Source organism: Ictidomys tridecemlineatus, chromosome 12 (genome assembly GCF_052094955.1).
Source record: "Ictidomys tridecemlineatus isolate mIctTri1 chromosome 12, mIctTri1.hap1, whole genome shotgun sequence".
Classification (NCBI taxonomy): domain Eukaryota; kingdom Metazoa; phylum Chordata; class Mammalia; order Rodentia; family Sciuridae; genus Ictidomys; species Ictidomys tridecemlineatus.
In genome coordinates, this window is record NC_135488.1 from 65,532,909 (window position 1) to 65,546,126 (window position 13,218).

Genomic DNA, 13,218 nt, shown 5'->3' on the forward strand with positions numbered 1-13,218 from the left:
ATTTCTAGAAAACCCTTCCCAATTTGATAAGGGGACAGTAGTATCTCAATATCTTACACTGTTTGTCTTTCGCGAGATTTAACTTTTTAATATATGTTTACTGGCCATCGTATTTCTTCGATAAATTGCCCCTTTGAATCATTGCTCATTTTCTCTTAAGTCATTTGAACTTTCTCATGGATTTGGACAAATATTTTGAATATTAAGAAAATTTGTTTATCAGAGATACATGCAATTTTTCTTGAAATTTTATCTTATTATGCTGATTTTTAAGATATAATTTTCATTTATGAAATTAATTTTTCACTCGTGTATCTTTGTTGTGCTCTAAAAGACATTAGCTTCTCAAAGATCATGTAGATAACTATATCTTCATCTGGTATTTTTATAAATTTATTTTTTTACATTTAAGTCTTAATCTAAAATCATAAATGGTGTGAAATGCAATGTGGAAATGTACCTTTGCTCTTAACTAATAAATTGGCTCATGTCTGTAAAACTTTCATGTCATTTCATTACTAGGAATCCCAAAACAATGTTAAGTGACAGTACAATAATAGTATTTTAAGTAGATTTTTCTTTATTGTAATGAAATAATTATGAGTGTTTGAAGCCTATAAGCATGGCCACTTAATTCTTGTTTGTGATAATACCTAGATGTTAGTCCAAATTCCCAACAGTAAGAAATTAGTTAAATAAAATACAGAATATCCATCTGATACATTATTTTGCCACTATTATGATTTACATCACAGAATAATGTCAATATTAAGGGGCACTATTCATGATACATTATTATTTTTTAAATTAAGTAGTATTATACTAATTTTACATTTACAATAGATGATTTTCCAAATGTCTATGTGTAGGGAATGCTGAACTTTTTATTTCTTGTTGATGGAAATGTAATTTTTTTTCTTTGGGTTTTCTGCATTTTTCAAATTTCATACCATGCACATGTATAACTTTTATAATCAAAACACACATGACAATATATAGTAAAATATACTCATTCTTCCAAAGAAATTCTAAAAACTTTATTTTTAAATTTTCTACATCTGAAAAGATTGTTAGATTTTAACAAATGCTTTATACAGCTACCTGTTGAGAGGCTGTGTAGTTTTTCTAATTTGCCATAGGGCATTGGTGAATTACATTTAATAGATTTCTTAAAAATAAATCATCTTTGAAGCTTTACCTGATTATCTCAGGCTGACCAAATCCTGATAAGCCTTGGGTTTCCTCCTCCTAGAAGTAAGGGTAAGAATCAAGGACCTCCAAATACTAATTTTACCCTTCAGCTTTAGTCTGTTTTTACAAAATAATTTCTTACACATGCTTCATATCATTGGATCATGGAACAAATGAAGGCCATATATTATTGTCTCATTATATAAAAGAAGAAAGAAGTACCCAGAAAAACTAAATAATTACATGATCAATTGTGGAACCAGGACAAGAATACAACTTTTGCTATAAAGTACTTTTCACTCTCTATACTTCATAGAAGCAAAAGTCACCCAGCGGTCCTTTCCATTGCTTTGGGATGGCCAAAGAGGACTGACACTTCCCTCACTCGCTGCAGATGGGAAAACTTCCCACACTGTCTCAGTGCACCAACCACCACTGTCTTGGCCTGAAATTGCTCACCTCTGCTAAGGTCTGAGTTGTTCATAAAGAAAAGGAAGTCTGGTTACCACACACAGGACACCAGCAATAACAAAGTGTGTGGTAGGGACTCTGGGGCCCTTCCTCAGCCTCTAGAGTGACAGACACTCAAAACATTCAGAGCCATCAAGGGATGCATGGTTAACCAAGTCCTGCTCATCTGCTGCTGGTCCTCAAGCCTGCCTTCCAAAACTGCTGTCCTCTTCCAAAATGACTACTTCATTTTGGCTTCACCTGTCCATATCCACACATTCTTATCCTCACTCTTTTCAGTCAAGGCCACCTATTCACCTACACAGACAAAAGCTCTAGGTGGGTACCCAGGCATCCTGGTTGTCCCAAGACATCCAGCTTACATCTGGAATCTTCTCTTTCTCCCACACACCACAATGGCCACAAAGAATCCATTAGGTGAGGAAGAGAGTCCTAGGCCCCAAAATTGGGATCGCTAAGCCTACTCTTACAGCCTTGTGCATGCCATCAGGAAACCCTGCTCACTCTAACTTCAAAGCACCTCCTAAGTCTGACCACGTGCTTCTAGCCCACTGTGATTCTAAATAGCACAGCCTCCAACCTAGATTGCCTTGTGTCCTGTTCCAGCCTCCATTTATTTTAGAGCATGGTACCCAGAGCCATATTTAGAGCATGGTTCCCAGAGCCATAAACTAAAAGATGTCACCTCTCTGCTCAGAAACCTGCAATGCCACCTGTGATACTCAATATAAATGCTCAAGTCCTCAGAGAGGCCTATAGTGCCCTTCACAATCAGGATCCCCCACCCCAAACTCTGACCTCAGCCCTCAATTCATTGGCCTCATCCTCTCCGGTTCCCATTTCCAGCTCTCTCCCTGCCACAATGACCTCCTGCTACTATCTACACAGGTCACCCATGCTCCCCTTTAGGCGGGGCTGTCTTCTCTTCCTGGAATGCTCTTTCCCAAGATCTGCCATGCTAACTCCCTCTCCCATGCTATCACCCTCTTCACAGGGCCATTCTGACCATCCTATTTAAAATTGCAACACCTCCCCCAACTTCTCCATATCCCTTACTCATTCAATTTTTTTCCTCCTAGAACTAATCTTTTTCTAACAATCTACAGACTTTTCCTTATTATGTTTATTTTCTATCTTTCTAAGCTCCATATGGCAGCATTTTTACCCATTTCACTCACTGGTTAATTTTCAGTACGGCAACATACTGTCTGGCATTAGAACGCTAACGTATCAATGCCTTATGTTCCGAACATTACAAATGACCAATCTATACTGATCAAAGGAACAAATCAAAGAGCCCCCAAATCAGTTTTCCTGAGCCCAAATGAACTCTCTGAGCCCTTGACTCAGTGTTGCCACCACAATGGGATCCTTGACTTAGCAATGCACTTAGGAAGCAATGCACTGGGGACAGTGCTCCTGTCATCTTTGCTACATTTATGTATCTAGAATATAGTAAAAAGGCAAAAGCAAGCTCCCCACAGATGGATATGTGTGCAGCTCTATTGAGAAGGCCCACGTGAGTTTAGGTGCTGTCTAACCTGGCCCCAGCCCGGCCTCCTCTGCGCCTGCAGAGGGAGAGTCATATTAAAGGGGACAAATGCCCGTAGGGTACCTGCGGCTTCACGTCCTCTTCGTCCTTGTAGTAGTAGAGCTGCTGTGCCCTCAGCACAAAGTACCTCTGCTGCCAGTTTTTCACGATTGACCTCTGCTTCTTCAGCCATCCCATCTTGATGGGCCTTTCCAGGGGGTTGGGGGTGGACGACGGGTGAAAGGCCGCCATCTGCTCACCGGTCATCACGCTCCTTGACCGAGCTATAGAGAGGAAGAGAGAGGCCGACTGACCGAGTGACATGAACCAGTGAGCAAAGGGCGAGTGGAGAGGCAAAAGAGGAAGCCCCGAGGGGGCTGAGAAGTGGGGTGCAGCCACTGCTGGGTCCAGATCAAGGGTCCAGATCTGGATCAAAGAAAGTCCCCCCCCCCGAAGGCCGGGAGAGGAGCGAGGGGCCCCGGCTGACCACAGCCGGACTCAGCGACTCGCACGCCGGCCAGCAGCTGCTGCCAGCCCCCGCATTCTGCAAAGCGAAAGATTGGCTGGAGCCTTCTGAAAAGGAAGTGGCCGCAGCATCTGACAAAAGGTGCTTCCTTTTCCTGCGTGGGAGTTAGTATCTGACAAGAGAGAGGAGAAAAAAATAATGCCTCGCTCTGAGGGTTCACGGTGAGTTCCACGCAGCTGCTTTTGCCTCTGGAAGCTGCCTGGGCATTCTTCCACAGCCACGGGTTCCAAGGAAGAGCTGGGGTGTTAGCTCTGACCTCACTGTCCAGTGGAGTCCTTGTCCAGAAGACCCCACTAAAATCCCCAGGGCTGTCCTGGTGACCCCCCTCAGGCAGTTGGCACTTCCTTGATATTCCTTCTGTGTGAGGTGCTGGAACCTTCTGTCCCCCTGCCCACTGAGAGGCCCTTTATGCTGAACCAAAGAAAGGCCTTGGGTATTGCCTTCCTATTACTATTCCAGTCAGGTGGTCACTGCCAATAAAACTCAGAAGGAAGACCTGAAGCCAGACCCCTCCACCCACTGCAAGGTATAACTGACTTTTGCCTTCCCACAAAAGTTTTACATGGCCATTCAGTTGGGTCTTGGCCTGTGCCTCCAGGGTGACTCTCACCCAGGGCAAGTCTCTCATTTTCTTGCCTGCACCAATCTCTCTTGCCTGCACCAATCAATCACTCTGGTCCCCATTCAATATCTCCTTCTGATGTCCAACTTCCTTCTTTCCCAGCCATGACTCTAAAACCACTTAGAGCTCCAGGGCTCCTGGACTTTGTGCTGGTTCTCCACACTGACTCCTACCAAATATTTGCATTTATTTCTTCTGGCAAAGGTTGCTGGAGGAAGTTTCCATCTTTACAATCCCTGGATCAGAATTTATTAGTCCCTGGAACATTCAAGACATAGCTGAACTAAGCCATCAGCTCCACTCTCACCCCCATTTCACCTGATCAAAGAGCAGTTTTTGCTTTCCTGGATTTCTTAACCATGAATAAATTATACAAATTCTCTGAGCCTTATTTTCCTCATAGTCCCCTATTATTTGGAATATTTGTGGAGATTAAACAAACAAACCATTTGGCACTGTCCTTGAACAAAGGTAAGCATATGTCACTCTTATTTTGTTAAAAATGACTTTACATCCTACTACAAATACGGAGATCATTTCGGAGAGCTTCCTCAACTTCTTTCTTCAAAATGTTGCTCTATCATTAAACTTCCTCTCTTCTTGCATTCCTACATTTAGTGCCTTGAATTGCCAATTTCTCCCCAATTGCTTTTGTTTCCTTTATTTCTATCTCCTTTCAGGCCAATGATTCTCAGCTTTTATTCATGTTTATGGCATACTTTCAAATACTAGAATTTTATACAGAATGATAATCTTTATTCCACTAACTCCAATTGTATTCAGAATTATCATCTTATTTAATGTTCCGCCCTTCAGTTCTGTAGTGCTGTCTGCAGAGAACTCTGTCCTAACTGCAGTCTCTTGACCCTCACAAGGGGTCCATGTTCCTGTAACATACCCTCACACCTGGGTTCCAGCTGAAGTCACTCCTTACTTCCCATAGGGACCTGGAGAGGTCTCCAGATGCACTTCACTCAGCCCCCAACTAAATGAACATCATCACAAGAGTGTATGAATACTCAATATTAGTGTAAAAATGGTATTTTGATGAGAATTTGGCAACATTCATGCAAAGGGTTTGCTTCATGTCAGTGTTTCCTGGCAACCCAATAGAGAACTTTATTTCAGATCTTATTCCTCAGCCATCTGCTGTTTTCAAGATCTTTCACTGGAGCTAAGCACTTACTCTAAGGCTGTGGAAATGATCCAAAAGAACTACAGGAGGGTTTCTGCAGGAATACAGTGGGGAGGAGGCAATTTGAAGGCCTATTTTCAGCTCTGTATCTCTCCAAGTCAGGCATGTACCTTGCAAAGATGCTTATCTGCCCTAGAAAGAGGGCAGACAGAAATGAAAAGTATGGTTCATACATGAAACTTTTAGAGAAAGTGGAAGAGCGAGGCAGCCCATCATATTTGAGCATTCTATCCCACCTTAATAGTCTCTGTGTAGCCTATCCCAGTGTGACTTTTGTGATCATCCACCTGTAGTGATATTAGACATGGGGTGGTGGTGCTTATTGCAGTAATGTCATGAGGAACCTTTATGAAGCCACAAAAAGGACACTGCACAGGAGAGGGGAAGATCAGCAGGTGTCACACGGTGGCTACAAGGACTCAGGCTTCTTGGGCCATCCAGAGAAACCCAAAGATTCTGTGTTTTTGTTTTTGTTTTTGGTTCTGGGGATTGAACCTAGGGGCACTCAACCACTGAGTCATATCCCCAGCCCTTTTTTTAAAATTTTATTTGGAGACAGGGTCTCACTGAGTTGCTTGGGGCCTCACTAAGTTGCTGAGACTGGCTTTGAACTCGCAATCCTCCTGCTTCAGCCTCCCCAGCCGCTGGGATTACAGGCTTGCACCACAGTGCCCAGCTCCAAAGACTCTGTTAGGACCATTATGGGAGACAGAAAAAGTGAAAGGTATCCAGCAGCACAGAAGGGGTGGGACAGGCATTAGCAAGAGCCACTAAGACACCACAGATTGAAGAGAATTCACTCTGCACAGAAGAACTCAGTTGCAGGGATATCATTTTGTGCTTAATTCTGGGGAATTTTTCATGCCTTTTCATGGCAAAAACAACAATAACCACAACAAACCCCTTCCCCTGGGAGCATCTGATGTTGCAGAATGGCCCGGTAAAGCAAGAGGTATGAGGACCTTGTTTTCTCAGAGTTGGACAAAAGGAGATTTGATAACCTCAAGACAGTAAGACAAACCACTGTTAGCCTATGTCTGGCCAAGGCCTGACTACCTTCTTTTGTATTTTCAAATGATGTCGCTCACCACATATCCAGCCAGTATTTTTTCAGTGCTTGTTCTCATCCCACTAAAATTGATTTGACTATGGGCCTGGGGCCACCCACTACATGTTAGAGTATATAATGGCTCTACACTGACCTCTATACTACTATAACAAGACCCAAACACTGGGGGCAGGGAGGGTGCAGGCTCACAGCTAGATGCTCAATGAGCCAGTGACTAAACAGGGGAATCTTGGGTCCTACGTGAAGAGTAATCTGTATCTTAACCCTCAGCATTGTTCACAAGCCAGGCCTATCAAGGGATGGTTCAGATATCAGAGAAGAAAGCCGGGTGGGCCTTGGTTCTGACTAAGTTTCTTTGTTAATCTCTTTGAACAGCCTCTCTTCTTTATGGGTGTGAGTTGTTCCTGGATGAAATAAACATATCTATTACTATTAGTGGAGCTGTTTTTCATAATGAAAATAACAACCATGATAAGCTTTGCTTGCGAGCCATTCATTGTCCACATCATGCGTGTTCCCTCGGGGAAGGAGGTCCGAGTCAGGTGTGGGCTGCAGAGGTGCTTGTTTAAGATTTATAGAACGATCTGGAGCAAGTAAGTAACTCGATGAGACTAGAAACCCACCTTTACTATAGTAGAGAGAGAAAGAACAGGCTCCTAGCTAGTTGTGCACTGCCCAGTACACTGGCCACTGTGACTGGCTGTCTACATTTCAATGAACTAAAGTAAATTGGACTAAAATTCATTTCACCAGTCACATCAGCCTCATCGCAAGTGCAACACATGGCCACAGTAATGGACATCAGAGATAGAGAAAACTTTTGATTCTGATTCTGTTGGTCAGCACTCACTTCCTGGAATCTGAGTGCTATTATTACAAAGTATGGGATGAAGTGAGCCATAAATGGAGAAATCAGGCTGTGGGGTCCCAGAGAAGTGGCTCTAGGTGGCATAGTAAAACTTCAACCTTGATCTGAGAAGTATCAGGGAGCCATTTCACATTGCAGAGCAAAAGAGGACCACAGGTGAGTTATGTCATTGGACTGTTTGTGTTGAGTTTTGATCTGAAGATGAGGGAACGTGCCAGAAGGAAATAGAGCACAGTTGTTCTCATCGCAGACATGTCTCCTGAGCTGCAGACCCCATCTACCCAGCTGTCTGTATGTCTGTATGTACCTAGTGAGAGTCTCAAGCTTACCACATTGTTGGCCAGGCTTATCACTGACCTCCTTCTGACCTTCTATGACTTCCCTGTCTGCACCAACAAGCACACACCAACCTGCCATCCTTCACTGGTCTCTGTGTTTTACTAAAAGGGGACATCTTCCCAGACAACTAACCACACTAGAAACCTTCCTCCAGTCAGCACAGACATGGTCCTTGTAAAACACAAATCTCATGTTTCCTTCTCCTAAAAGCCTCTGATGACCCCCAGCATCCACCTCCCGAAGAGAAGCTATTATTATAATTTTAACATTATTATAGAATGCACTTGATCTTATATTAAATGAGAAAAAGAAAGGAAGACATGAGGGGTAAAAATATGGAGAGAGATGGATAAAGGAAGACTAGCTGGTCATTGCAGTACCCCTAGTATGACCTGGGAGGACCCAAGTTAGGATGATACTAATGGAAATGGAAAGACTATGACAGGCAGCAGTAAGGCAGATGGACAGACCTTGGCCCTTGGTGTAGCAAGGAGCAGGAGGCAAAGATCTCTGAGTGGCTCAGGTTAGCTACCCTTCCCCATTAACCATTCAACTCACAGTAACTACAATGGCCAAGCACTGGGTCTGTCCTGGGAAAAGTGTCTGGTTCTGGGGATCTAAGTTCAGCTAGATATAATTCTGCTCTAAAGAGGTCCCAGAGCTGGGAGAGCCATAATTGGAAGCAAGGAAGGAAGTCTGTTTTGAACAGACAGGTGAGGCTGGGTGGAGTTCAAAGGTAGACTGAGATATTCCAGTTTCCCCCAGAGTTCTGGTTTTGACAGGTGAAGCCTCAGGATTTTAAAAAGTGTTTGGAAGAAGTACAAGTGAAAACCAGGAGACTTGAGTGACTTGAAAATCTCAGATCAGAAAAGCAACATGATAGATATCCAGAAACCAAAAAAAGAAGCTGAACACAGAGTAAACTAGCTGAGGGAAGCATTTACCACTTCAGGCTATGGAGACAGACAAAGCTGGATGCAAGAGATAAGGTTATTTCCCTGGGGATTTGTAGATCTCCCCATATCCTAAAGAAGCATCTGGATAACTAAAGGACTTTTGTAACTATTTGCTGAGTGGGTGAAATACATATTTTAGAATGAATTGAGAGCTTCCCTCAAGGTATTTGATATTTTTAACAAATATTGGCAAATCTACCTAATCTTAGGACTTCTAGATACATTCACTTGTGCCCATTCAGAGTGGCTTATAGAAAATATAATCACTAATCTAGTAACAATAAAAACCAATAGTTATTTATTGATTTATTGAGTACCTAAAATGTACTAGCCACAGGGCAAGTATTTTTTTAATATTTATTCATAAGTTTTAGATGGACACAGTATCCTTATTTTACATTTATGTGGTGCTGAGGCTTGAACCCAGTGCCTTGTGTATGCTAGGCAAGCACTCTACCACTGAGCCACAATCCCAGCCCAAAAAGCAAGTATTTTGTATGATTAGTTTCATTTAATGCTCACACTAACTCTTCATAATAAGAAGTACCACATTGTCACCTCTGCTTTCAAGGCAAGGAACTGAAGCTGGAAGAGGTGAAATGATGTGCTTCAGTTTCACAGCTAGAAATCTGATTTTAAAGCCCAATATCCCTATTTAGGCCACACAGCCCAGAAAGGAGCATATATTCTAGTGGTAAAGAGAGGCAAAAATGAGGCAAAATTTCCACATTACAAATCAAGGTAGTTAGAGAATAAGAGATGGAGACAGAAGAGACAGCCCTCTCCTTCCTCTGCGCAAGAAAACAGCCACAATTCCTAACCTACCATGTGAAACACCTTGTCTTAGTCTGTTTCTGCTGCTGTAACAGAACACTTGAGGCTGAGTGGGTTTGTCATCATGAATTTTACCTCAACATCGTGCATAAACAACTCTGTGCTACTATTTCCGCCCAATATATCCTCTGCAGGACTCAGTAAGCCTTGAAAAAACAGTCACAGAGAAATGGTACTGAAACCTCAAGCCCACCACCAGAGCTGTGCCGAAACCCAACAGGAAAATGGACACATTAGGTCATAAGCTCGGTCTTACCAGTGGTCTGTGCCCAAGCTGATTGAAGAGACGCAAAGATTCAGATCAAAGCCAAGTGTGACCAAGGTGTGGGGAGGAGGGAGACACAGTTAAGTAATGTGGGTCCAGCACTCAGACCCAGTGCTCAGGTGGAGATGGGAAGCCCTGGGGAGGCTCTGGGGCAGCAGTGCTGTCACCACTGGCTCTTGAAATGATAAAGCTAGGTCCATCCATCCTCGCCCACACCCTGCATGGTATACTTGTGCACAACGCCCCCCCCACACACACACACACAGCCTGTGACCCGCCTTTGATCAGAATTTGGGATGAAGGAACTCAGTTTCCACCAGAAGAAAATGAGGACGTTTGACTATAGAACTTCAAGGCTCATTTTCTTTTTTCTTTCTTTCCCTCTTTATTTTGGTTACAGGGGTTTGAACTCAGGGGCACTCGACCACTGAGCCACATCCCCAGCCCTATTTTGTATTTTATTCAGAGCTAGGGTCTCACTGAGTGGCTTAGCAGCCTCGCAGTTGCTGAGGCTGGCTTTGAACTCGTGATCCTCCTGCTTCTGCCTCCCCAGCCGCTGGGATTACAGGGGTGCGCCACTGCGTCAACAAAGCAAGCTGTCCTCCATTTAAAAACACCCTTCAGGGAGGTGGAGGGACTTTTCAAATCTTTCCAATTTAAGACCTGTCATTTGGACTTTTAGACAAACTTATCCTGTCATTCTCTAGGGTTTATTTTAATTCTAAATATCATGGTTAACTTTGGTAATAAAAATGTTATCCCTTCCTGAAGACAGACAAGCTGTAAAACTGACGACAACACAGAGGCTCTCTCTGTGTATTCTGAAATTAAACGGCACGGGCCTTCCCAGGACACTTACCCTTGAGACCAATTTATGTAACTTAATGGATGGACACATCTAAAAGTTGTTCCCTGAACGCAGGCCTCTGCAGCCAGGAATTTAGGGTTCAGTTACCTCTTCTGGGTCTGTGTGTGTATCTCCATCAGTTGCAACACCTTCCCAGCCGCTCTCTGCTCTCTCCGCCCATCTCTGCATAACAGGAAGCCAGTGTAATAACAAGAAGCTCTCAGAATTGTGAACACTTCCTACTCAACTCTGCCCTGGCGCTGCCTCTTCCTCAGCACAAAGCAAAGTGGAGATTTGGCAATCTGCTGGTAAATTTAGCCCGGAGTTGTGTAATGTGACTGGTTAACTGCTTATAGGGGAAACTATCTGCCTTCCCAGGGGTGAATAGAAGGAAGAACAATTCATATCATGTAGAACTGTGGGGTAATTAGCCCCCAAAGCTCTGTTGAGTAATGTGTCAAATTAAGGCCATGGAGAGAAGCATTGATCTCTCCATTGTCAAAGCTCGTTTTAGGTAAGGCATTCCATGTCATTGGTCATTAACATTCATAAATAAATAGTGTATTAGGATGCTTGAAGTTATTTGTGTTTCAGAAACACAAGTGAGAGCCTTGCATTTCACAGCAAGGATCCTTCCAGGGAAACAATGTTCTGGGACTAATGACAATCAATCCTGGGACCTCAGGAGCCTGAGAGACTTTGTCCTTCCTAAGATGGGTCTCCACTCAGTTCCTGAGCCTTCCCTGGTCTTTGGGAATCCTGATTTTAGCTTTAACTCTACTGAGAGTGTTTGATGGGCCTGGGATACAATCTGATAAAAAGATCCCATCACACATTGAGGGACTTTGTTTATGGATAGCAGATAGATGATGCCAAAAAAAAATTATTGATTAGTTTTGTTAAGCATGATCAGGGCAATGTAGTTAGGGATAAAATATTCATATTTTAAAAGATGCTTACTTAGGCATAAGGGGGGGAAATGACATTGTATCTGGGATTTGTTTTAAGATATCTCAACAAAGTAAAGAAAAGAAAGGGAGAGATGCAGACATAAAGAAATCTAATGTTTAATTTCAGCGATGAGTATACACAGGAGTCTGTTACTCTCTGTGTTGCTGCTTCGAGTGTTTGCAGGATAAAAAAGATCTTTTTTCAAGATTCTAGTAGAGTTATTTTTTTTTCACACATCAGTGATTGCTCTGAACTTCAACTTCAACCTTTCCCAGGCTTGCATTTCCAAACCTGTTAATTAATCCTTTAACCCACAGCCAAGTGATACTACCCAGATGTTATACCACATACTTAACATTCCCTCCCTGTCAGACCCACCCCTTCATTTCCCTTGCTGTGTCATTTTATCAGTTAATGGATGAAAGGAACAGAGAGGGCTTCCAGTGTGGAGAGTGTTACCTGTAGAGTCAGCTTTACTCAAGTACCTGATGGTGGTGGAGAGGCAGAAAGTGCGGCAGAAACCCCAAGGGAATATCAGGTGAACTCCGAAGGAGCCCTGAACAGAATGATTGCCTGGATTTCTAGGGGACCTGACTTCCTGGTGACAGCTCCCATTTCCAAATTGACACTGAAGTGACCAAAAGACTATCTCAGTAACAATAAAGGGAAATCTGAAATTAGTGAAATGAAAGCTGAAATGTGTGTGTGTGTGTGTGTGTGTGTGTGTGTGTGTGGTGTGTAGGTGGGCGTGAAGGAGAGGTGTCGCACACACGAAAAACTTAAAATGGAAACAGTGAGAGCAAAATAGTCTCTGTGTAAGAAAAAAAGAAGGTCTAAATCTCAAGGCATTTTATAAAGTTAAATAAAACAAACGCTCCACAAAATTGGAGATTTTTGCTTATTGTTGTCATTCACCTATTCTGTGTGCAGAATATTCCAGGAATGTGAGAGTATTTCAGTACTAAGAAATATTTCAATAGTAAGAAAACTAATAAATGGTTTATCCCATGGAGAGTTAAAAGAAAACACCTACATATTCTCAAAAAATCATGAACTTGCTTTTGACAAATCTAACTAGGGTCTCTATTAAAATGTAATTAACAAGAATTAGAGACAAATTTTTAGGTTTTCGGAGGAATAGTAGGAGAGAATTGAAAGGGTACTCTATGAAAATTCAACTACTGAAAATTGAAAGGATTCCAAATTCTTAGGAATCGGGTGATGTATTTGCTTGGTGGTTTAGCTGTGTAAGAAAAAAAGATGAAGTACTGATGAGACTTTTTAAAGAAACAGAAAATGACACAGCAGGAAATTTCTGATGTTTCTTCAGTGTTATATAGTTGGTATTGTGGTGTGTGTGAAAATTTCCACTGTTGTGACATTTTGCATTTCTGTTAAAAAGTCAGTCTTACAGAAGACATAGAATAATGGAAAAAAAATAGAATAGAAAAAAAAATTAAAGGTCTTGCTTAGAGCTACTAACTTGTGAAAAATTAATATTTTACTTCTTCATAGGATTATGCCATTCACCAGCATTTTTACCCATTTCAGGC

At 42.4% G+C, this 13,218-nt stretch overlaps 1 protein-coding gene across 5 annotated transcripts in view; it reads right to left on the reverse strand.

Annotated features, from left to right (window-relative positions):
* The window catches only part of Arhgap25 (Rho GTPase activating protein 25), an 83,793-nt gene that overhangs the window by 43,073 nt on the left and 27,502 nt on the right, over nt 1–13,218 (reverse strand). For 2 of the 5 annotated variants that reach the window (XM_040271088.2, XM_005322095.5), the window contains exon 2: nt 3,278–3,477. In XM_040271088.2, coding sequence (XP_040127022.1) covers nt 3,278–3,477 — 200 coding nt within the window. Of the gene's footprint in view, nt 1–1,198; nt 1,249–3,277; nt 3,478–3,680; nt 3,794–10,822; nt 10,949–13,218 lie in introns of those variants that run through there. The other 3 variants (XM_040271087.2, XM_040271089.2, XM_078029083.1) reach the window with 3 other exon arrangements.